This window comes from Oncorhynchus kisutch, linkage group LG5, assembly GCF_002021735.2.
Source record: "Oncorhynchus kisutch isolate 150728-3 linkage group LG5, Okis_V2, whole genome shotgun sequence".
NCBI lineage: Eukaryota > Metazoa > Chordata > Actinopteri > Salmoniformes > Salmonidae > Oncorhynchus > Oncorhynchus kisutch.
The window spans coordinates 56277572-56301970 of NC_034178.2; the positions used below are offsets into that span (position 1 = coordinate 56277572).

Sequence of the window (24399 nt, forward strand, 5' to 3'; positions counted from 1 at the left end):
TCTCATCGTTGTCAGTGATCAGTCCTACCACTGTTGTTTCATCAGCAAACTTAATGATGGTGTTGGAGTCGTGCCTGGCCGTGCAGTCATGAGTGAACAGGGATTACAGGAGGGGCCTGAGCACGCACCCCTGAGGAGCCCCTGTGTTGAGGATTAGCATGGACGGATGTTTGTTACCTACCCTTACCACCTGGGGGCGGCCCTTCAGGATGTCCAGGATCCAGTTGCAGAGGGAGGTGTTTAGTCCCAGGGTCCTTAGCTTAGTGATGAGCTTTGAGGGCACTATGGTGTTGAACGCTAAGCTGTAGTCAATTAATAGCATTCTCACATAGGTGTTACTTTTGTCCAAGTGTGAAAGGTGGTGTACTCCACAATGCCATCTGAAAAATCCCGGAATATATTCCAGTTTGTGCTAGCAACTGCTTCATCTGACCAGTTTTTTATAGACCGAGTCACTGGTGCTTCCTGCTTTAATTTTTGCTTGTAAGCAGGAATCAGGAGGATAGAATTATGGTCAGATTTGCCAAATGGAGGGCGAGGGAGAGCTTTGAACGTGTGTGGAGTAAAGGTGGTCTAGAATGTTTTTCCCTCTGGTTGCACATTTAACATGCTGATAGAAATGAGGTAAAACTGATTTAAGTTTCCCTGCATTAAAGTCCCTGGCCAGTAGGAGCGCCACCTCTGAATGAGCGTTTTCCTGTTTGCTTATGGCGGTATACAGCTCAATGAGTGCGGTTTTGTGCCAGCATTGGTAGACAGCTATGAAAAATACAGCTGAAAACTCTCTAGGTAGATAGTGTGTTCTGCAGCTTATCATGAGTTACTCTACCTCAGTCAAGCAAAACCTCGAGACATACATACATGCACAGGCCCCCACCCCGTGTCTTACCAGAGGCTGCTGTTCTGTCCTGCCAATAGAGTGTATGTTCTTAATATCGTCGTTCCGCCACGACTCGGTGAAACATAAGATATTACAGTTTTTAATGTCCCGTTGGTAGGATGAACGTGCTTTCAGTTCATTCCATTTATTTTCCAGTGATTGAACATTAGCTAGCAGAACGGAAGTCAAGGGCATATTAGCCACTCGTCGCCTGATCCTCACAAGGCACCCTGATCTCTTTCCGCAAAATCTCTTGTTTCCTTCTCCAGAGAATGACGGGGACCAGGGCCTGGTCGGGTGTCTGTATTATATCCCCCCCGTCCGACTCATTGAAGAAGAACTCTTCATTCAGTTTGAGGTAAGCAATCGCAGTTCTAATGTCCAGAAGCTCTTTTCGGTCATAAGAGAAGGTAGCAGTAACATTATGTACATAACAAGATACGAACAACGTGAAAAAACAAACAAAATAGCATGGCTGGTTAAGAGCCGATAAGACTGCAGCCTTCCCCTCCGGTGCCATCACTAACCCCCACTGGCCCTGGTGGTGTCCATCTCACACACTATACTTTGCCTCTGATTCTGTGGCACAGTGGGACAGACTGGGTAAGCATAAACATATATACAAACATGCCTGCCTCTGATTCTGTGGCACAGTGGGACTTACTGAGTAACATAAACACATATACAAACATGCCTGCCTCTGATTCTGTGGCACAGTGGGACTTACTGAGTAACATAAACACATATACAAACATGCCTGCCTCTGATTCTGTGGCACAGTGGGACAGACTGGGTAAGCATAAACACATATACAAACATGCCTGCCTCTGATTCTGTGGCACAGTGGGACTTACTGAGTAACATAAACACATATACAAACATGCCTGCCTCTGATTCTGTGGCACAGTGGGACTTACTGAGTAACATAAACACATATACAAACATGCCTGCCTCTGATTCTGTGGCACAGTGGGACTTACTGAGTAACATAAACACATATACAAACATGCCTGCCTCTGATTCTGTGGCACAGTGGGACTTACTGAGTAACATAAACACATATACAAACATGCCTGCCTCTGATTCTGTGGCACAGTGGGACTTACTGAGTAACATAAACACATATACAAACATGCCTGCCTCTGATTCTGTGGCACAGTGGGACTTACTGAGTAACATAAACACATATACAAACATCTCTGCCTCTGAGACACAGTGGGACTGAGTATATAAGCAGCCGCATTCCTTCTGACAAAACTCACCACAGGTTCCTCAGTCATCACTACTCAAAAAGGAGTGAGGCAATAAAAGGAACCTGGAAGTATAGGGCCACTGCCAACAGAACATTGTACCCCAATTACATTATGACAGTACTGTAAGCATCTATTCTAATTCTAATCCATACGGAAACACTCAAAAGCTCAGTTTTTCCCAAAACCTTTATGTGTGACTGTCTAGTAAAGTGTCCCTCTCGTCACCCTTTCTCACACACGGTGAAGTATCCACTTCCTTTCAGCTCTCCTGTCACTGACTGTCACTGACCACAAAAGGGGCCGGGGATCCATAAATCTCTACTCTCTCAGTAGGGAGGCTTTGTGTTCCCTGCTGCCTCAATTGACTAGACTGGAGTGTATAATGCAGTCCCTGCTGTGTAGTCTGGTGTTTCTGTTAAGTACCACACTGAGAGGTATAGACCGGAATGCACTTTATATGGACACTGAACACAAGCATAAATCTTAAAAGTTAGAAATAGAATACAGAATAAAATAAAAGAATGCAGTCGCTGGAGGATGTTATAGTGAATGATCCTTTTCCGGATAACTTAATGACTTCATGAGCAGAAGCTTTATCATTCATTAAGCAAATAGAAACTACTGCTCTGCCTCATCACATCTGACAGAGACTCATCTATCAAGGGATTTGTTATAACGTCCAGTGAAGACTCGTCATTTAGCGCTTGCTAGGAAGCATGGCAGAAGTGAATACTTTACTTAATAAATCACTCCAGAAGTAACTTGTTGTGGACTACGTCGGCTTCCCAAATGGCACCCTTTCCCCTATGTAGTGCACTACTTCTGACTAGAGCCCTATAGGCCCTGGACAAAAGTAGTGCACTACATCAGGAAAAGGGTGACATTTGGGAAGCAAACTATGTTTCACCAAGCCTTGGCACTTTACAAAAGCCTCCCCATGAAGTCACAGCTCATAAGTGTGATCATATTGTGATCTGATCCGTACATGTTTTGACTGGCATGGTGCTGATGGATTCTGTAGCAGACATGCTGCAACACTCCATGATGACACTTCTGCCTGTGGGATCACTTCATCATAAGCAATACACACACGCCCACATGCACAAACATTCACACAAACACATACACACACACGCATGCACACTGTACACACACACACACACACACCTCTCTATCAGCCCCATCGTTGACATAATCAATAACTAACAACGTCCCTCCCAGTGTAACGCCCGTCTCTGAATTATACAATTATTCACGCTGGCCTCCTCTCCTTTACACCTAGTGCATCATGGGTAATTACAGTAGCCTAAACTCTGGGAGTAGAAAACAGGCATTAATTAAGTAACTACGTCTCTGACTCCATGTCGCCGCAGGCTCCTCTTCATAGGTGTGGAGAAAGGTCAACGTTCCCCGCGTTGCGGATGGAAGTTATTGCGCTGACAATGTGATGGAGGTCCCTGAGAATGAATGCCGTGGTGGAGGAGAGCTTTAAACACCTACTGCAGGCAGCTACTGCAAGCCTCCCAGATTGATAATTATTCCAGCCCGACCAGAGCCAAACAAAACGGTTAAAGCTGGAGCTAGAGGAAAGTTCCTATGGCTCAGTGGAGGTAGGCAGCTAGCTGGGGATTGGATGCCATCCACTTCTGGTAACTGTTTTCTTCTTCTTTTTTATATTAAAACTTCCTATTCAACGAGACAGCATCTCAAAGATATAGTGTACACACGTATAGACACAGGAACCCACTCAAACATAAACACACACAATCAAGCACACACACAGGCACACATGCACGCACACACACATGCACACATGCACGCACACACACAAACAAAAGCAGTATGTGGAGTACTGACTAATGGAGAGGAACATGACAACATCTCAGCTGGAACCAATTAGTTAGAGAGCTTTGATTTGTCAGCAAGAGCTCAGAGCTCTATTCAATCTCTCTGTTTCAGCTCCATTTCTCTCTGCCGCTCGTGAAACCTGAATAGTGATCAATGTCAGCATCAACATCCTGTAAGCAACACGTCTCTACCGGCACGTCTGACATATATCTACCAGCAGATATACAGATGTAGGATCTTAATTTTGGCCAGTTTGCTACAGCAGGACAATAATCATGCAACAACAGGAATTGTGAATTAATTATATTATTAATTATGTGGATTATAATTCATGGCCATTTTTTGTAGGGGTTGATACATTTTGTGTTAGGGCAAATCAAGTCTGACATTTTAAAGTGGAAATTACAAACTTTAGAAGCCTTTTTGATCCTCAAATGAAGATCCATCTTTATGCAGGCATAGGCACAGAAAAAAAAAGAATTCAACACCAGATACCTAATGTGCAAAGGAATAATTCTGTGTGGCTAACATGTAAAAAGACTGCATATCTGCATTGTCCAAGGCTCGTTTTGGAATCTGTGATGACTGAAAGAACCTGAACGAAACTTAGTCGTCCTATCTGCTGGTGGGTACGGGTAGCCTACCTCACGGTCAACTGTTTGTAATGTGTCATATAGGCATAATCAAAAATCACATTGTATGTGGATTCATTCATAGTATGAATCACAAAAAAAATGACACAATGGGGACACCTTAGACTGCTATGGGTGAGATGTGAGTCGACAAGGTGTAAAGTGTGCAAAAGTACCTGTGTGGACCATAGACCATAGACTGTATAGAAATAACTGGACACAGTCATAACCAGCTAATGAATAGATTCCTATGAGAAACGTACCTGGATAGACACGTCGCTGTAGGAGCCCCCGATGACTCCAGATATGGCCAGAGGGACGTCATCCTGGATGGGGTTGGATCCGTCTGGGCAGATGAACCCCGGCTCATGCACCTTGGTGAGGGAGGCTCGTACGAACTCCAGGCTTTGCTCCAGAGCGTAGGTGTCCTTAGAGCAGGTGTCTAGGATGTGGGCTCCCAGCCTGAGTCCCGGCAGCAGCCGCTCGTCCGCGTTGATCTCATCCAGCGCTAACAGCATCGCCTCTAGTCTCTGGATCCCTCTCTGCTCGTTGATCTTCCCACAGTCCTCCGCCACCTCGCCCTTCTCATGCACCGGGAACAGACCGCCGATCACCAGGTCCCCATCGATGGTGATCTCCCTCTTGGTGGAAGGAGGGAATCTGTTGTTAGGGCTGGGCAGGGCCTCTGGAACGAGCAAGTCAAAGAGGAGCAGGTGGAGGGACCACCATGGGGCAGCCTTGGCCCAGAGCCCAGGACAGAGGAGGCCGGAGGTGGGCATGGTCAGGTCGGGTAGCAGAGATCAGTGTAGTGGGTGGTGGGTAGAGGAGTGGGACACAGGAGGTTCTTACAGGGGCTGGGGCTGGGTGAGGTGGATCGCTCTAGAGCCCTCTCTCGACACTCGTGGCATCTTGGTTACTCAGGAGAGAAGATGGAACAATATATCAATATTCATGTTACAGTGCATCAATATTGTGGTATTTCAGTCATAAAAGTAATTGATTCACATTTGTAATTCAAATAGTATTTTTCCCCCTTTAAAATAAAATAATAGAATTTATTCCAAACTATCACAGATGCTTTTTGCTTCTACTTTTCAGTGGAGGAGGGTGTGAACATCCAGACTTTCCTCTCTACCTCCAGTCCAGTTTAAGGTGTAAAGGGAATAGATGGCTTCATTTCCCCATCAATCTTTCAACAACCTTTAAAGGTTGCTTTACAGCCCTTCTATAAGAGCTCTCTATCTTAAAGACTGGCTACTGGCTGTCGTGGCTCTCGGCGCATTCCTCAAGCAGCACTTCATCCCTGCAACTTGTCTTGGGCCACACAACCAGACTGTCAGCCATCTCAACAGATGAGTGAGTGTGTCACCCTTCCCCGGCAAGCCACTGTGTGTGTGTGTGTGTGTGTGTGTGCGTGCGTGTGTGATTACATACATGTTGGAGACAAGAAGCACTGGATTATTTTACTACTCTGCATGGATTTCACAGCACCCCATTCTACTGCCCTCTAGCTCTAAGACATTTAAATACCTTCATTCTCCCATTTTTACTAATTCCTCATATATTTTTTATCTCTCTCTCTCTCACACACCCACAGTCAGTCAGTCAGTCAGTCAGTCAGTCAGTCAGTCAGTCAGTCAGTCAGTCAGTCAGTCAGTCAGTCAGTCAGTCAGTCAGTCAGTCAGTCAGTCAGTCAGTCAGTCAGTCAGTCAGTCAGTCAGTCAGTCAGTCAGTCAGTCAGTCAGTCAGTCAGTCAGTCAGTCAGTCAGTCAGTCAGTCAGTCAGTCAGTCAGTCAGTCAGTCAGTCAGTCAGTCAGTCAGTCAGTCAGTCAGTCAGTCAGTCAGTCAGTCAGTCAGTCAGTCAGTCAGTCAGTCAGTCAGTCAGTCAGTCAGTCAGTCAGTCAGTCAGTCAGTCAGTCAGTCAGTCAGTCAGTCAGTCAGTCAGTCAGTCAGTCAGTCAGTCAGTCAGTCAGTCAGTCAGTCAGTCAGTCAGTCAGTCAGTCAGTCAGTCAGTCAGTCAGTCAGTCAGTCAGTCAGTCAGTCAGTCAGTCAGTCAGTCAGTCAGTCAGTCAGTCAGTCAGTCAGTCAGTCAGTCAGTCAGTCAGTCAGTCAGTCAGTCAGTCAGTCAGTCAGTCAGTCAGTCAGTCAGTCAGTCAGTCAGTCAGTCAGTCAGTCAGTCAGTCAGTCAGTCAGTCAGTCAGTCAGTCAGTCAGTCAGTCAGTCAGTCAGTCAGTCAGTCAGTCAGTCAGTCAGTCTGTCTGTCTGTCCAGTCAGTCTGTCTGTCTGTCTGTCTGTCTGTCTGTCTGTCTGTCTGTCTGTCTGTCTGTCTGTCTGTCTGTCTGTCTGTCTGTCTGTCTGTCTGTCTGTCTGTCTGTCTGTCTGTCTGTCTGTCTGTCTGTCTGTCTGTCTGTCTGTCTGTCTGTCTGTCTGTCTGTCTGTCTGTCTGTCTGTCTGTCTGTCTGTCTGTCTGTCTGTCTGTCTGTCTGTCTGTCTGTCTGTCTGTCTGTCTGTCTGTCTGTCTGTCTGTCTGTCTGTCTGTCTGTCTGTCTGTCTGTCTGTCTGTCTGTCTGTCTGTCTGTCTGTCTGTCTGTCTGTCTGTCTGTCTGTCTGTCTGTCTGTCTGTCTGTCTGTCTGTCTGTCTGTCTGTCTGTCTGTCTGTCTGTCTGTCTGTCTGTCTGTCTGTCTGTCTGTCTGTCTGTCTGTCTGTCTGTCTGTCTGTCTGTCTGTCTGTCTGTCTGTCTTTCTCTCCCATCTCACTCTTTCTACTATGTTGCTCATAATGATGCTTCAGTTAATGAGGTCCCTGTTAGCCTTATAGTCTTGTCTGCGTCTTAAATGGCACCATATTCTCTATATAGTGTGCTACTTTTGAACAGGGCCCATAGGGCACTGGTCAGAAATAGTGGACTATGTAGGAAATAAGGTGCTATTTGGGATGCACAATTTGGGAGTGGGACACTCCTTTATAATGTTCACTGAGCATGTTAACCTTTCCATGTGTTTGTGCCCTTCATTAAAATATGTTAGAAAGTCAAATTCTGGGCAGTCCAATTGATCATCTATGTGTGTAATTTCTTGATAGATATCACACCCTTAAAGTCTTTCCTGACTACCCAGACTCCTTGCTCTGACCAAACTCTATGCCACGCCCACGGATGTAAGGTTCTTCTAAGCAATGAGTCTAGATCTGAGTATCTCCCCAACGCTTCACAGAATGCGGACACATTGGGACCATCTGATTGGTCCAGAAACCGATGGGTTGGGCCAGAGCTACAACACACGTGGGTAAAGAGGTGGTTTGAAAACGTGTCATTGACTTTGACACTCGTTATAGACGATCCAATCGCTGATGACTGTTTTGTACAACGCCCCTCATCACCACAAACGACTTCAATGATGGCAATCTCAGACTGAAGAATGTAGCGAGCATAGAGCAGTGGAATAATTTAGTTTGAGTCGTCAGGCTATGCATTTTCCACAGATTTATTGATAGTATTTCTTAGCAATAGCAGTTGGAAAGACTCTGCTCTTAAAAAAAAAGGTCAGAACATTTACAGTGGTCATAGCCTACTTCAAGTGAAGCTAATCGAAGACGAATCGGTAATGAAAAAGCTGGATCAAACATTTACAGTATAGCATCATGGTGTATGAACCATATTACCCAAGAACTATCACCAGCTTGCCGTGCCTTACAAAGAGATATTCTCACACTTGGAAGGGCTCTCTTCTTCGCTAACTGAGGTTGCCATGGAAACATTGTGGGTAAAAAAAAGAGGATGGTGGTATTGGTGGTGGGGGAGGGGTAGTGGGCAGTATGACAAGAGTGTTGCTGAAATAAATTCTCACCATATTGAGGTTATATATCTGGTATGTTAGGGGTTGAAGGTATATTTTGATTGGAGGTACAGGGAGAAGGAGAGAGAGATAAGGAGAGGGATAAAGAGGGAGAGAGAGAGTGATACATGGGTTTGTCAAACAAAGCAGTGAAGCATTTGTAATGAATAGGAAAATATATTGAGAGAATATTATCTTGATATTCACAAATAGACGTTCAGGATATAAATGAATGACCATTTAATATAGACTCAACTGTGAGCAAAAGAAAGATGATAGCAGGCTCCCTGTATAGGATATAAAGGTGTGCGTCCTAAATGGCATCCTATTCCTTATAGTGCACTACTTTTGACCAAGGCCTATAGGGAATAGTGTGCCATTTGGGACACAAGCACAGTAGTGATCAACACGTTATCAACAAGAAACAATCAATTTATACTAAGGAAGCATATAAGGAAGTAGTCTGACACATACACCACTTTCTCTTGTGATTTCTATTACACAATCAACAATTCAATTTCAAACTATGATTGATCATCGGAGAACTTTCTGAAGGAAAGCTGAGGTAATCAGTCACATTAGCTGCTGGACACCACCTCTTCACCGATGGGAGATAGTAGCTATAGCTGTTAGTTGAAGGTGTGGCTGGTCTTTCAATCAACCATCTCACTCATAGGGGAGAGTGGGGTGAAGTTGAGCAAAAGGGGTAAATTCAATTGAGCCACCCTTGTTTCTAGAAAACCATACACAAATTGAATCATTTGACCAAATATTTAGGAAGTAGTCATCATTTCATGGAATCTGTGAAGGATGAAACCACATGGGAAAAGTGGTAAGCAACTTAAATTAATTTATTGTGTTAGAGGTTTCATGATGCTTCTATCTATCTAAACCAAAGTACATACTTTTAAGATTGTTCTATACATCAGTTGGGGTCTCTGTAGGCTTCAATAAGAGGTTCTTAACCTAGCATGAACATGCATCCTTGTAGCTGGGTGGGCTAATATAGTAAAAATGTTTGCGTTGGGGTAAGTTGAGCCAATGGCTATGGGGTAAGTTGAGCCAATGGCTATGGGGTAAGTTGAGCTAATGGCTATGGGGTAAGTTGAGCTAATGGCTATGGGGTAAGTTGAGCCAATGGCTATGGGGTAAGTTGAGCTAATGGTTATGGGGTAAGTTGAGCTAATGGCTATGGGGTAAGTTGAGCTAATGGCTATGGGGTAAGTTGAGCCAATGGCTATGGGGTAAGTTGAGCCAATGGCTATGGGGTAAGTTGAGCTAATGGCTATGGGGTAAGTTGAGCTAATGGCTATGGGGTAAGTTGAGCAAATGGCTATGGGGTAAGTTGAGCTAATGGTTATGGGGTAAGTTGAGCTAATGGCTATGGGGTAAGTTGAGCCAAATTCTATGGGGTAAGTTGAGCTAATGGCTATGGGGTAAGTTGAGCCAATGGCTATGGGGTAAGTTGAGCTAATGGCTATGGGGTAAGTTGAGCTAATGGTTATGGGGTAAGTTGAGCTAATGGTTATGGGGTAAGTTGAGCCAATGGCTATGGGGTAAGTTGAGCTAATGGTTATGGGGTAAGTTGAGCTAATGGTTATGGGGTAAGTTGAGCCAATGGCTATGGGGTAAGTTGAGCTAATGGCTATGGGGTAAGTTGAGCTAATGGCTATGGGGTAAGTTGAGCTAATGGCTATGGGGTAAGTTGAGCTAATGGTTATGGGGTAAGTTGAGCTAATGGCTATGGGGTAAGTTGAGCCAATGGCTATGGGGTAAGTTGAGCTAATGGTTGGGCCAATGGCAAGTTGAGCATATTAAAGTGTTTTCTTTCACGCCGTAATGCAAAGCATTATCTCTGGGATATGAGGTACAGTAATAACAGGGCCTGGCCTACGTAAATTTTTTTTATGTTTGTTAAGCCTGTATTAAAAGATGCTTAAAAATATAAAAAGACTAAACACGATTGGGATTGTGTTGAATTGTGTTCTGGAAATAAAGATAGACATGTTTTTTTTTTTTAAGACCGTAGTGGTAATATTTAATTCTGTACAGAAATGTGTATGCGACTTAACTTACCCTGTCCTGTAGATCAACTTAACCCATACCTGGGTTAAGAGACCACTTTTTTTGACAAGCTAACCTTTTGCCATCAGAACAGCCTCTATTCCTCAAGGCATGGACTCAACAAGGTGTCGAAAGTGTTCCACAGGGATGCTGGCCCATGTTGACTCCAATCCTCCCCACAGTTGTTGCAAGTTGGCTGGATGTCCTTTGGGTGGTGGACAATTCTTGATACATACGGGAAATTGTAGAGACTGAAAAACCCAGCAGCGATGCAGTTCTTGACACTAACCGGTGGACCTGGCACCTACTACCATACCCCGTTCAAAGGCATTTAAATATTTTGTCTTGCCTATTCACCCCCTGAATGGCACACATACTGTACACAATCTATGTCTCAATTGTCTCAAGGCTTAAAAATCATTATTTAACCTGTTTCCTCCCCTTCAGCTACACTGTTTGAAGTGGATGTAACAAGTGACATCAATAAGGGATCATAGCTTTCACCTGGATTCACCTGGTCAGTCTATGTCATGTTTTGTATATCAGTGTATATGTAAATATATATGTTAGAAGGAATACTATATTTCCCTTAAAGGAGTGATGCTGAATGTAAAAAAGGGCTCAACTTACCACACTCTCCCCTACATGCTGTTGCTGAACCTTACCCGGTTATACATCATCTCAACCAGTTTTGCAGTTGAATTGATGTCCTGTCGAGCAGTTTTGTTCACTGGTATAGGCTATAAGGGTACTGATGTTGATCAACTCTGCCTAGCTCTGATCCATTGTAGTAGACATTATAGAGAAGTTCATGTAACACTGTTTGTCATGACAAACTTCTTCATCTTAAACATTTTCTAAATAATGTAGTGCAGTACACTGTGTAATGTTAAACTTCCCTATCAAAGTACTTTGCATTTCTAGTACAGAGGGAATGTGCCCATCTACTCCTCTAGCTAGGCTAAAGTTAGTAATACAGTGCTTTGCGAAAGTATTCGGCCCCCTTGAACTTTGCGACCTTTTGCCACATTTCAGGCTTCAAACATAAAGATATAAAACTGTATTTTTTTGTGAAGAATCAACAACAAGTGGGACACAATCATGAAGTGGAACGACATTTATTGGATATTTCAAACTTTTTTAACAAATCAAAAACTGAAAAATTGGGCGTGCAAAATTATTCAGCCCCCTTAAGTTAATACTTTGTAGCGCCACCTTTTGCTGCGATTACAGCTGTAAGTCGCTTGGGGTATGTCTCTATCAGTTTTGCACATCGAGAGACTGACATTTTTTCCCATTCCTCCTTGCAAAACAGCTCGAGCTCAGTGAGGTTGGATGGAGAGCATTTGTGAACAGCAGTTTTCAGTTCTTTCCACAGATTCTCGATTGGATTCAGGTCTGGACTTTGACTTGGCCATTCTAACACCTGGATATGTTTATTTTTGAACCATTCCATTGTATATTTTGCTTTATGTTTTGGATCTTTGTCTTGTTGGAAGACAAATCTCTGTCCCAGTCTCAGGTCTTTTGCAGACTCCATCAGTTTTTCTTCCAGAATGGTCCTGTATTTGGCTCCATCCATCTTCCCATCAATTTTAACCATCTTCCCTGTCCCTGCTGAAGAAAAGCAGGCCCAAACCATGATGCTGCCACCACCATGTTTGACAGTGGGGATGGTGTGATGAGCTGTGTTGCTTTTACGTCAAACATAACGTTTTGCATTGTTGCCAAAAAGTTCAATTTTGGTTTCATCTGACCAGATGTTTGGTGTGTCTCCCAGGTGGCTTGTGGCAAACTTTAAATTACACTTTTTATGGATATCTTTAAGAAATGGCTTTCTTCTTGCCACTCTTCCATAAAGGCCAGATTTGTGCAATATACGATTGATTGTTGTCCTATGGACAGAGTCTCTCACCTCAGCTGTAGATCTCTGCAGTTCATCCAGAGTGATCATGGGCCTCTTGGCTGCATCTCTGATCAGTCTTCTCCTTGTATGAGCTGAAAGTTTAGAGGGACGGCCAGGTCTTGGTAGATTTGCAGTGGTCTGATACTCCTTCCATTTCAATATTATCGCTTGCACAGTGCTCCTTGGGATGTTTAAAGCTTGGGAAATCTTTTTGTATCCAAATCCGGCTTTAAACTTCTTCACAACAGTATCTCGGACCTGCCTGGTGTGTTCCTTGTTCTTCATGATGCTCTCTGCGCTTTTAACGGACCTCTGAGACTATCACAGTGCAGGTGCATTTATACGGAGACTTGATTACACACAGGTGGATTGTATTTATCATCATTAGTCATTTAGGTCAACATTGGATCATTCAGAGATCCTCACTGAACTTCTGGAGAGAGTTTGCTGCACTGAAAGTAAAGGGGCTGAATAATTTTGCACGCCCAATTTTTCAGTTTTTGATTTGTTAAAAAAGTTTGAAATATCCAATAAATGTCGTTCCACTTCATGATTGTGTCCCACTTGTTGTTGATTCTTCACAAAAAAATACAGTTTTATATCTTTATGTTTGAAGCCTGAAATGTGGCAAAAGGTCGCAAAGTTCAAGGGGGCCGAATACTTTCACAAGGCACTGTATATTGGCTATATACCACACCCCCTCGTGCCTTATTGCTTTGCCCAGGGGCAGAACGACAGATTTTTACCTTGTCAGCTCGGGGATTCGATTGTTTTAGAAATACTGTATATAGTCATACTTATACATAGACACACTGGCTTCACCCAAAGCCAGTGGCATGTCATTAGTAAAGATTGATAAAAGTAAGGGGCCTAGACAGCTACCCTGGGGAATTCACAATTCTACCTGGATTATGTTGGAGAGGCTTCCATTAAAGAGCACCCTCTGTGTTCTGTTAGACAGGTAACTCTTTATCCACAATATAGCAGGGGGTGTAAAGCCATAAAACATGTGTTTTTCCAGCAGCAGGCTATAACCAATAATGTCAAAAGCCGCACTGAAGTCTAACAAGACAGCCCCCACAATAATTGTATTATCAATTTCTCTCAGCCATGCATGTTGAATGTCCTTCCCTATAAGTGTGCTGAAAGTCTCTTGTCAATTTGTTTACTGTAAAATAGCATTGTATCTGGTCAAACACAATTTTTTTAAATGATTCAATAAGGGTTGGTAACAGGCTGATTGGTCGGCTATTTGAGACAGTAAAGGGGGCTTTACTATTATTGGGTTGCGTAATGACTTTTGCTTCCCTCCAGGACTGAGGGCACACACTTTCTTGTAGGCTTAGATTGAAGATATGGCAAATAAGAGTGGCAATATAATTCCATCCAAGTTGTTAGAACCAGGTGGGTTATCATTGTTGATAGACAACAATCATATTTTTCACCTCTTCCACACTCACGGAAATCAAAATTACAATGCTTGTCTTTCATAATTTGGTCAGTTATACATGGATGTGTAGTATAAGCATTTGTTGCTGGCATATCATGCCTAAATGTTCTAATCTTGCTGATGAAAAAAATAATTAAAGTAGTTGTCAATATCAGTGGGTTTTGTGATGAATGAGCCATCTGATTCAATGAATGATGGAGTTTGCCTTATTGCCCAAAATGTAATTTGAGGTGATTCAAATCTTTTTACTATCATTCTTTATATCATTTATATTTGTTTCATTGTATATTATCTTCTTCTTTGTGATTGGCAAGGTGAGATCATGAAGCCTACATATATGCCAGCCAGATCCTTCTTCCTGCCTCATATTGTGCATTCCAATAATATCTCCTTTCTCTTGAAGTGTGTACTTCTTCACTTACCTTCATAAATTTGAAGGATATGGCTGGTATATGACAACTCCCTCTAGCCAATGTCTAACACCAATCCAATGCTTAAAACTGTGCGGGGAGTAGTGAACAAGATTATTGGGACTGAGCCACAGTCTTCTAGCATGAGCTATGGGGTCCAGGTGAGCCAAAACAGTTTTTATTGATGTTAGAAATCGAATCATCACGCTCGACTGTCTCTTGGAACAGATGGGTTCGGTGGGGGCTCTCAATTCGCCGAGCCCATCTGAGAATGGGAGTTTAATGGACAAATCAGTGCCAAGCAGGAAGACCAAGAAGGGACAGGAACTAGGCCAAGGTAAGGTCTAAGGACTGAATGGCATAGATGCTAAAAGTCCTAAAAAAAGTATCCTACAAGTCTCCTACAGATATAGCATGCGACACATGATACCTTAATTTGGCTCAGTTATCCAACATTTTGATCCAAGAGTGGATTTTTGTCTGAAGAGATTTGGGGACACATAAGCTTGAAGATTGGAGGTAGGTAGAAATATCAAATTATATTAGTGACAAATATTTTATATTTTTTATTTTTAAAAAAAGAAAAAAAAGACCCCCTTTTTCTCCCCAATTACGTGGTATCCAATTGTTAGTAGCTACTATCTTGTCTCATCGCTACAAGGGAGAGACAAAGGCCGAAAGTCATGCTTTGGATGTTTCGGCCTGCCACAGGAGTCGCTGGTGGGCGATGACACAAGGGTATCCCTACCGGCTTTAGCCCTCCCTAACCCAGACGACGCTAGGCCAATTGTGCGTCGCCCCACGGACCTCCCGGCCCTATTAGTGACAATATTAAGGAAACATTTGCCACTTAGCAGAGGCTGTACTTATAATTTTCCTGAAACAGGAGATAGAAAACAGACAGAGGAGATAGATAACAGACAGAGAAAACCAAGAGTAATTTGACGTGATTTGGAGCTGCTGCTACGACCGTCGACGCTCGCTCAGCCTCCTCTTAGTTCTTAGGTATCTTCTATCAGGCCTTGATCACATTAAATCTGGCTCGTGGCAGAATCGGCCGTCACGATTGCACTCGGCAGCCAAGAGAGCCGCTTCCTCCCTACCCAGCTGTCTCTGCACATTTATTCCCTGTGAAACAGGAGTTCAAAAAGAGAAAACAGTGTGCCTTGCTCCGCTTTGAACCCTCAGGTAGCCAGATAGCACACGCATACAGTACCCACCCCACACCAGCCTCACATCACGTGCATGGAAAAGCTGTTTGTCTCTCCAACTCAGATCACTCTAGCAACATAGGCTACATTAGTCAACCGCCTCCAATACAATGTACCTCTATCTTGGATCCAAATAACAACCAACTATTGAGTGACTAAGTACAGTTGTTGCTTTGAGCATGTGTTTCAACCAAACACAGGTCTTGAAGATCATACAGATGACAGTTAGTACAGTATAGTTCACTGGCTTCAACTGTACAAAGAGTCCCAATTAAGCTTCTGTTCGCATCAACTGTGGGCGGCAGAAGCTTGTGAATACATTGATGTAGAACAGTCTAGAATAGATTCTACTGTGCTGGACATTCAGGTCAAATAGATTGCAGCTTGTCATCTTGGTAAATGGTGCATGATGGCACCTTCATATGGACGGTGATGTATCATTTTTGTTTTTATTTATTGAACCTTTATTTATCCAGGTGAGTCGTTTAAGAACAAATGATTATGTCCTCTTGGAAGACAATGGTGTGTGGCACCTTTACATGGGTGTTGATGTCCTTTTGGTAAAAAGAGCATGGCATCTTCATATGAACCTTAATGTTATCTTGGAGCATGACACCTTCATTAGTTGGTAGATGACCCCATGCTCTGTCAAGTGGCACCCTGATCAGGCGATGAGATGTCAGACAGCAGCCAGTGTTGAACGGACTGACCCCACCTCCCTAACGGACCTGAACACCATCATACAACACATGGTGGAGCCAGAAGGAGCCTAAGCCTGGTTAGCCCTCAGACAGAGAGCCCAGCTGCTCAAGGCACTGCTCAAATACAGCCTTCATAGATTAAATATGCCTAATTTTGTATATTATAACATTGGTAATATAATGGGTATTACCATTGGTATGAGTATGATTGGCCGGTGTGAGTATACTAAGTATTATATAGTCATTGGTTTAAGTATGATTGATGCACAGTCTGTAATGTTAAAAATAATGGCATAGGTTCTTAATTTGTTTTAACATTTCAATGAAGAAACAATTAAACAATTCATGCTAAGATGTATATAAATATTGAATACATAATACATACAGTGCCTTCAGAAATAATTCCTACCCCTTGACTTATTCCACATTTTGTTTGGTTACAGACAGAATTCAACATGGATTACATGGATGTTATTTCTCACCCATCTACACGCAATACCCCATAATAACAAAGTGAAAACATGTTTTTAGAAATGTTTGATAATTTATTGAAAATGAAGTACAGAAATATCACATTTACCTCTTTGGCAGTGATTACAGCTGTCAGTTTTTCTGGGTACGTCTCTTCGCACACGTGGATTGTACTATATTTTTAAAATGTCTTTAAAAATAATTCTCAAGCTCCCTCAAGTTGGTTTTTGATCATTGCTAGACAGCCATTTCCAAGTCTTGACATATATTTTCAAAAATGTAACTAGGCCACTCAGAAATATTCAATGTTGTCTTGGTAAGCTGCTCTAGTGTATATTTGGCCTTGTGTTTTAGGTTTTTGTCCCACTGAAAGGTGAATTTGTCTCCTAGTGTCTGTTGGAAAGCAGACTGAACCAGGTTTTCCTCTAGGATTTTGACTGTGCTTAGCTCTATTCCATTTATTTTTATCCTAAAACACTCCCTAGTCCTTGCCGATGACAAACATACCCATAACTTAATGCAGCCACCACCATGCTTAAAAATATGAATAGCGGTACTCAGTGACGTGTTGTGTTGGATTTGCCCCAAACATAATGCTTTGAATTCAGGACATAAAGTTTAAAAAAAATTGCACTTTTGCAGTTTTACTTTAGTGCCTTATTGCAAAAAGGATGTATATTTTGTACAGGCTTCTTCATTTTCACTCTGTAATTGTCACGCCTTGGTCATTGTGTTTTGTGTTTTCGTTATATATTTGGTCAGGCCAGGGTGTGACAGGGGTTTATGTTATTGTATTTCGTATTGGGGTTTGGAGTATTTGGGATCGCGGCTGATTAGGGGTGTTGTATAGGCTTGGCTGCCTGAAGCGGTTCTCAATCAGCAGTCAGGTGATTCTCGTTGCCTCTGATTGGGAACCGTATTTAGGTAGCCTGAGTTTCGCTTTGTCTTTCGTGGGTGATTGTTCCTGTCCCTGTGTTGTGTTCACCAGATAGGCTGTAATAAGTTTCACGTTCAGTTTGTTGTTTTTGTATTTATAAGTTATTTCATGTATCGCCGTTTTCTTTATTAAAGATCATGATTAACCACCACGCTGCATTTCGGTCCGACTCTCTTTCGACAAACGAAGAACGCCGTTACAGAATCACCCACCACACACGGACCGAGCGGCGTGGTTACAAGCAGCGACCGCAGGAAAAGCGAAAGGAGGAATGGACATGGGAAGACGTATTGGATGGCAAAGGTTGTTACACTTGGGAGGAGATACTGGCTGGAAGAGATCGCCTCCCATGGGAACAGGTGGAGGCACTGAGGAGAGCAGAGGCAGCCGGAGATAAAAGCCGACGATACGAGGGAACACGGTTGGCAAGGAAACCCGAAAAGCAGCCCCAAAAATGTATTGGGGGGGGGGGGGGGGGGGGGCTCAGGGAGAGAGTGGCAGAGTCAGGAGTCAGACCTGAGCTAACTCTCCCTGTTAATCGTGAGGAGCAGCGATATAAGGACTTCTGGTCTTGGGAGATGATATTAGACGGAAGAGGACCCTGGGCTCAGCCTGGTGAATATCGCCGCCCCAAGGAGGAAGCAGAGGCAGCAGGAGATAGGAGCCGACGATACGAGGGAACACGGTTGGCAAGGAAGCCCGAAAAAAGTATTGGAGGGGGGGCTTACTGGGAGTATGGCTATGCCAGGTAGGAGACCTGCGCAAACTCCCTGTGCTTTCCGGTGGGCTAAAGAGACCGGGCAGGCACCGTGTTATGCTAGTGAGCGCACGGTGTCTCCAGTGCGGGTGCATAGCCCGGTACGGTTCATACCAGCCCTTCGTATTGGCCGTGCTAGAGTGGGCATCGAGCCAGGTAAGCTTGGGCAGGCTCGGTGTTCCAGAGCTCCAGTGCGCCTGCACGGTCCGGTCTATCCAGAGCCACCTCCACACACCAGTCCTCCGGTAGCAGCTCCCCGCACCAGGCTTCCTGTGCGTGTCCTCGCTCCAGTATCACCAGTGCCCGCACCACGCATCAGGCCTACAGTGCGCCTCGCCTCTCCTGCTCTGTCGGAGTCTCCCGCCTGTTCAGCACAGCCAGAGCCTTCCTTCCCTCCTGCGCTGTCGGAGTCTCCCGCCTGTTCAGCGCAGCCAGCGTTTTCCTCCTCTCCTGCGCTGTCGGAGTCTCCCGCCTGTTCAGCGCTATCAGAACCTTCCTTCTCTACAGCACTGCCGGAGCCTCCTGCCTGTTTGAAGCAGCCTGAGCTGCCAGTCTGCAGGGTGCTGTCAGCCTGCATGGAGCAGTTAGAGCTGTCAGTCTGCATGAAGCAGCCAGAGCTGTCAGTCTGCAAGGAGCTGCCAGTCTGCAAGGAGCTGCCAGTCTGCAGGGAGCTGCCAGTCTGCATGAAGCAGCCAGAGCTGTCAGTCTGCAAAGAGCTGCCAGTCTGCAAGGAGCTGCCAGTCTGCAGGGTGCTGTCAGACTACATGGAGCAGTCAGAGCTGTCAGTCTGCATGAAGCAGCCAGAGCTGTCAGTCTGCAAGGAGCTGCCAGTCTGCAAGGAGCTGCCAGTCTGCAGGGAGCTGCCAGTCTGCATGAAGCAGCCAGAGCTGTCAGTCTGCAAAGAGCTGCCAGTCTGCACGTAGTTGCCAGTCTGCAGGGTGCTGTCAGCCTACATGGAGCAGTCAGAGCTGTCAGTCTGCATGAAGCAGCCAGTCTGCAAGGAGCTGCCAGTCTGCAAGGAGCTGCCAGTCTGCAAGGAGCTGCCAGTCTGCAGGGAGCTGTCAGTCTGCAAGGAGCTGCCAGTCTGCAAGGAGCTGCCAGTCTGCAAGGAGCTGTCAGTCTGCAAGGAGCTGTCAGCCTGCATGGAGCAGTCAGAGCTGTCAGTCTGCAAGGAGCTGTCAGTCTGCAGGGAGCTGTCAGTCTGCAAGGAGCGGTCAGTCTGCAAGGAGCTGTCAGTCTGCAAGGAGCTGTCAGCCTGCATGGAGCAGTCAGAGCTGTCAGTCTGCAAAGAGCTGCCAGTCTGCAAGGAGCTGTCAGCCTGCATGGAGCAGTCAGAGCTGTCAGTCTGCATAGAGCAGCTAGATCCGCCAGTCAACCAGAATCTTCCAGATCTGCTAGTCAACCAGAATCTTCCAGATCTGCTAGTCAACCTGAATCTTCCAGATCCGCCAGCCAGCCAGGATCTACCGGAGCCTACTACCTACCTGAGCTTCATCTCAGTACTGGGCTTCCTCTCAGTACTGGGCTTCCTCTCAGTACTGGGCTTCCCCTCTGTTCCGGGCTGCCCCTCAGTTCCGGGCTGCCCCTCAGTCCCGAGCTGCCCCTCAGTCCCGAGCTGCCCCTCAGTCCCGAGCTGCCCCTCAGTCCCGAGCTGCCCCTCAGTCCCGAGCTGCCCCTCAGTCCCGAGCTGTCCCTCAGTCCCGAGATGCCCCTCAGTCACGAGCTGCTCCTCAGTTCTGTGGGGTTCTGGGTGAGGACTATTAGGCCATGGTCGGCGGCGAGGGTGGATTATCCCAGGACGCGAAGGGGAGGAACTAGGACATTAATGAAGTGGGGTCCACGTCCCGAGCCGGAGCCGCCACCAAGGACAGACGCCCACCCGGACCCTCCCTATGGTTTTGAGGTGCGTCCGGGAGTCCGCACCTTGGGGGGGGTTCTGTCACGCTGTGTTGTGTTCACCAGATAGGCTGTAATAAGTTTCGTTTGGTTGTTTTTGTATTTATAAGTTATTTCATGTATCGCCGTTTTCTTTATTAAAGATCATGATTAACCACCACGCTGCATTTCGGTCCGACTCTCTTTCGACAAACGAAGAACGCCGTTACAGTAAATACGTTAAGTATTGTGGAGTAACTGCAATGTTGTTGATCCATCCTCAGTTTTCTCCTATCATAGCCATTAAACTCTGTAACTGTTTTAAAGTTACCATCAGCTTCATGGTGAAATCCCTGGGCGGTTTCCTTCCTTTCCGGTAACTGTTAGGAAGGACGCCCGTATCTTTGTAGTGACTGGGTGTATTGAAACACCATCCAAAGTGTAATTAATAACTTCACCGTGCTCAAAGGGATATTCAATGTCTGCTTTTGTTTTACCCATCTCCCAATAGCTGACCTTCTTTGTGAGGCGTTGAAAAACATCCATGGTCTTTGTGGTTGGATCTGGGTTTGAAATTCACTGCTCAACTGAGGGACCTTACAGATAATTGTATGTGTGGGGTACAGAGTATTTAGTCATTCAAAAATTATGTTAATCACTATTATTACACATAGAGTGAGTCCATGCAATTTATTATGTGACTTGTTAAGCAAATCTTTACTTCTGAACTTATTTAGGCTTGCCATAACAAAGGGTTTGAATACTTATTGACTCAAACATTTCAGGTTTTCATTTTTTATTCATTTGTAAAAAATAAAAATACAAAATCTAAAAACATAAGACACAGAATCGACAACAACATGTGGAAAAGGGCAAGGGGTGTGAGTAGTTCTGAAGGTAACAATTACTCACACCCTAAAACATCAACAACACCTTGTGTTGATGAATGGAAATAACACCTGCAATCATAAGGGGATAACACTTCTTATTCTAGACAGATAAGCTCAAAGGTGGAATCTATTTGTGACGGAAATAATCATGATTTGGATTTACCCATGTGATACAGCACCTTTCCAGCTTTCTTATCTCTCCATGTGACTAGTTATGTTTCAGTGCTCCATTTCATCTCTCAATCCAAACACACACACACACACACACGCATGCACCCACACGCACACACACACACACACACACACACACACACACACACACACACACACACACACACACACACACACACACACACACACACACACACACACACACACACACACACACACACACACACACACACACACACACACACACACACACGCATGCACACAAACACACACACGCATGCACACAAACTGTGCACACACGCATGCACACAAACACATACACAAAAATAAATGCTGGTCAATTCCATTTTTCCTCAAAATGAGCCAAAATGTTAACTTCAAGTCCTTCCGCCGACACTCATCTCTGCGTTGCTAGGTCATTTTCACCAGCACAGTGTGAGAATGCCCATGACTCAATAGGCTTCAAAATGAACTCAAAAAGTTCAGTGGCTGAATCCAACTCTGATAGGTACTTCAGATTTCAAGTAGCTCTCACACAGGGACATTCAGAAGGCCAACTGGTGTTTTTTTGTGAATGTATCAAAAATCTGCACTCCATAAACAGAAGCCTATTCAAACCAAATTGTGTGATTGAATAGCCATTGTAGGCTACAATATAGTGCATTAGTGATTGCGTGTCAAATTCACACAGGAGGGTTTTGGGCTCAATCCAAAAAGAAGTCCTCCAACTAGGACCTACTTTCAGTGGGGTGATAAGAGGCTTTTGACTCTTTCTACATGAAATGAATGGGGCTATTGGCGCTGTATAGTGAGGCGAGACACAACACACAATGGGTGTCACTTCAAAAAAGGAAGGAAGGTATTTTGAAGGTGTTTCATGAAGAGGAATGGAGCTCAATAAAATGAATCCCATTTACATATGCCTATAGCGGATCTATGTCAGTTTCTGAGGAGAGTAAACATTGCTCATATGGCAATCATTTCTGTGGCATACATGCACATTTGAATTTAGTGAGGTGATGTTCAAGAGGAAATCATACATTTGGACCAATTACAAGACCTGGGCATGTGTACTCAAATCATCACTCTCAAAAGCTTGCCCTGTGAAATCAGCAGAAAGTCATGTGGCTTAAACCTCCAACACGCCGGTTGGTCATTTCCACCGACGAACGGTTCGTTTTATACATGGAAATAACACCCACGGTAAAGCTTTCTATGCATTCTCTCCAGACCAGAGGAAATAACACCCACGGTAAAGCTTTCTATCCATTCTCTCCAGACCAGAGGAAATAACACCCACGGTAAAGCTTTCTGTGCATTCTCTCCAGACCAGAGGAAATAACACCCACGGTAAAGCTTTCTATCCATTCTCTCCAGACCAGAGGAAATAACACCCACGGTAAAGCTTTCTATGCATTCTCTCCAGACCAGAGGAAATAACACCCACGGTAAAGCTTTCTATCCATTCTCTCCAGACCAGAGGAAATAACACCCACGGTAAAGCTTTCTATGCATTCTCTCCAGACCAGAGGAAATAACACCCACGGTAAAGCTTTCTATCCATTCTCTCGAGACCAGAGGAAATAACACCCACGGTAAAGCTTTCTATGCATTCTCTCCAGACCAGAGGATATAACACCCACGGTAAAGCTTTCTATCCATTCTCTCGAGACCAGAGGAAATAACACCCACAGTAAAGCTTTCTATGCATTCTCTCCAGACCAGAGGAAATAACACCCACGGTAAAGCTTTCTATCCATTCTCTCGAGACCAGAGGAAATAACACCCACGGTAAAGCTTTCTATGCATTCTCTCCAGACCAGAGGAAATAACACCCACGGTAAAGCTTTCTATGCATTCTCTCCAGACCAGAGGAAATAACACCCACGGTAAAGCTTTCTATGCATTCTCTCCAGACCAGAGGAAATAACACCCACGGTAAAGCTTTCTATGCATTCTCTCGAGACCAGAGGAAATAATTCCCTTCTATTTAGATGATGACAGAAATAACACCCACGGTAAAGCTTTCTATGCATTCTCTCCAGACCAGAGGAAATAAAACCCACGGTAAAGCTTTCTATCCATTCTCTCGAGACCAGAGGAAATAACACCCACGGTAAAGCTTTCTATGCATTCTCTCCAGACCAGAGGAAATAACACCCACGGTAAAGCTTTCTATCCATTCTCTCCAGACCAGAGGAAATAACACCCACGGTAAAGCTTTCTATGCATTCTCTCCAGACCAGAGGAAATAACACCCACGGTAAAGCGTTCTATCCATTCTCTCGAGACCAGAGGAAATAACACCCACGGTAAAGCTTTCTATGCATTCTCTCCAGACCAGAGGAAATAACACCCACGGTAAAGCTTTCTATCCATTCTCTCGAGACCAGAGGAAATAACACCCACGGTAAAGCTTTCTATGCATTCTCTCCAGACCAGAGGAAATAACACCCACGGTAAAGCTTTCTATCCATTCTCGAGACCAGAGGAAATAACACCCACGGTAAAGCTTTCTATCCATTCTCTCCAGACCAGAGGAAATAACACCCACGGTAAAGCTTTCTATCCATTCTCCCGAGACCAGAGGAAATAACACCCACGGTAAAGCTTTCTATCCATTCTCTCCAGACCAGAGGAAATAACACCCACGGTAAAGCTTTCTATCCATTCTCCCGAGACCAGAGGAAATAATTCCCTTCTATTTAGATGATGACAGAAATAACACCCACGGTAAAGCTTTCTATCCTTTCTCTCGAGACCAGAGGAAATAATTCCCTTCTATTTAGATGATGACAGAAATAACACCCACGGTAAAGCTTTCTATGCATTCTCTCCAGACCAGAGGAAATAACACCCACGGTAAAGCTCTCTATGCATTCTCTCCAGACCAGAGGAAATAACACCCACGGTAAAGCTTTCTATCCATTCTCTCCAGACCAGAGGAAATAACACCCACGGTAAAGCTTTCTATGCATTCTCTCCAGACCAGAGGAAATAACACCCACAGTAAAGCTTTCTATGCATTCTCTCCAGACCAGAGGAAATAACACCCACGGTAAAGCTTTCTATGCATTCTCTCCAGACCAGAGGAAATAACACCCACGGT

General features: G+C 44.5%; 1 protein-coding gene across 3 annotated transcripts in view; it reads right to left on the reverse strand.

The window, feature by feature from the left end:
• LOC109891612 (metabotropic glutamate receptor 2) overlaps window positions 1–24399 on the reverse strand; it is a 99415-nt gene that overhangs the window by 72058 nt on the left and 2958 nt on the right. For 2 of the 3 annotated variants that reach the window (XM_031825464.1, XM_031825462.1), the window contains exon 2: window positions 4877–5529. In XM_031825464.1, the coding sequence (XP_031681324.1) occupies window positions 4877–5392 (516 nt within the window). In that variant the 5' untranslated portion in view covers window positions 5393–5529. The remainder of the gene's footprint in view (window positions 1–4876; window positions 5530–24399) is intronic. The other variant, XM_031825463.1, reaches the window with a different exon arrangement.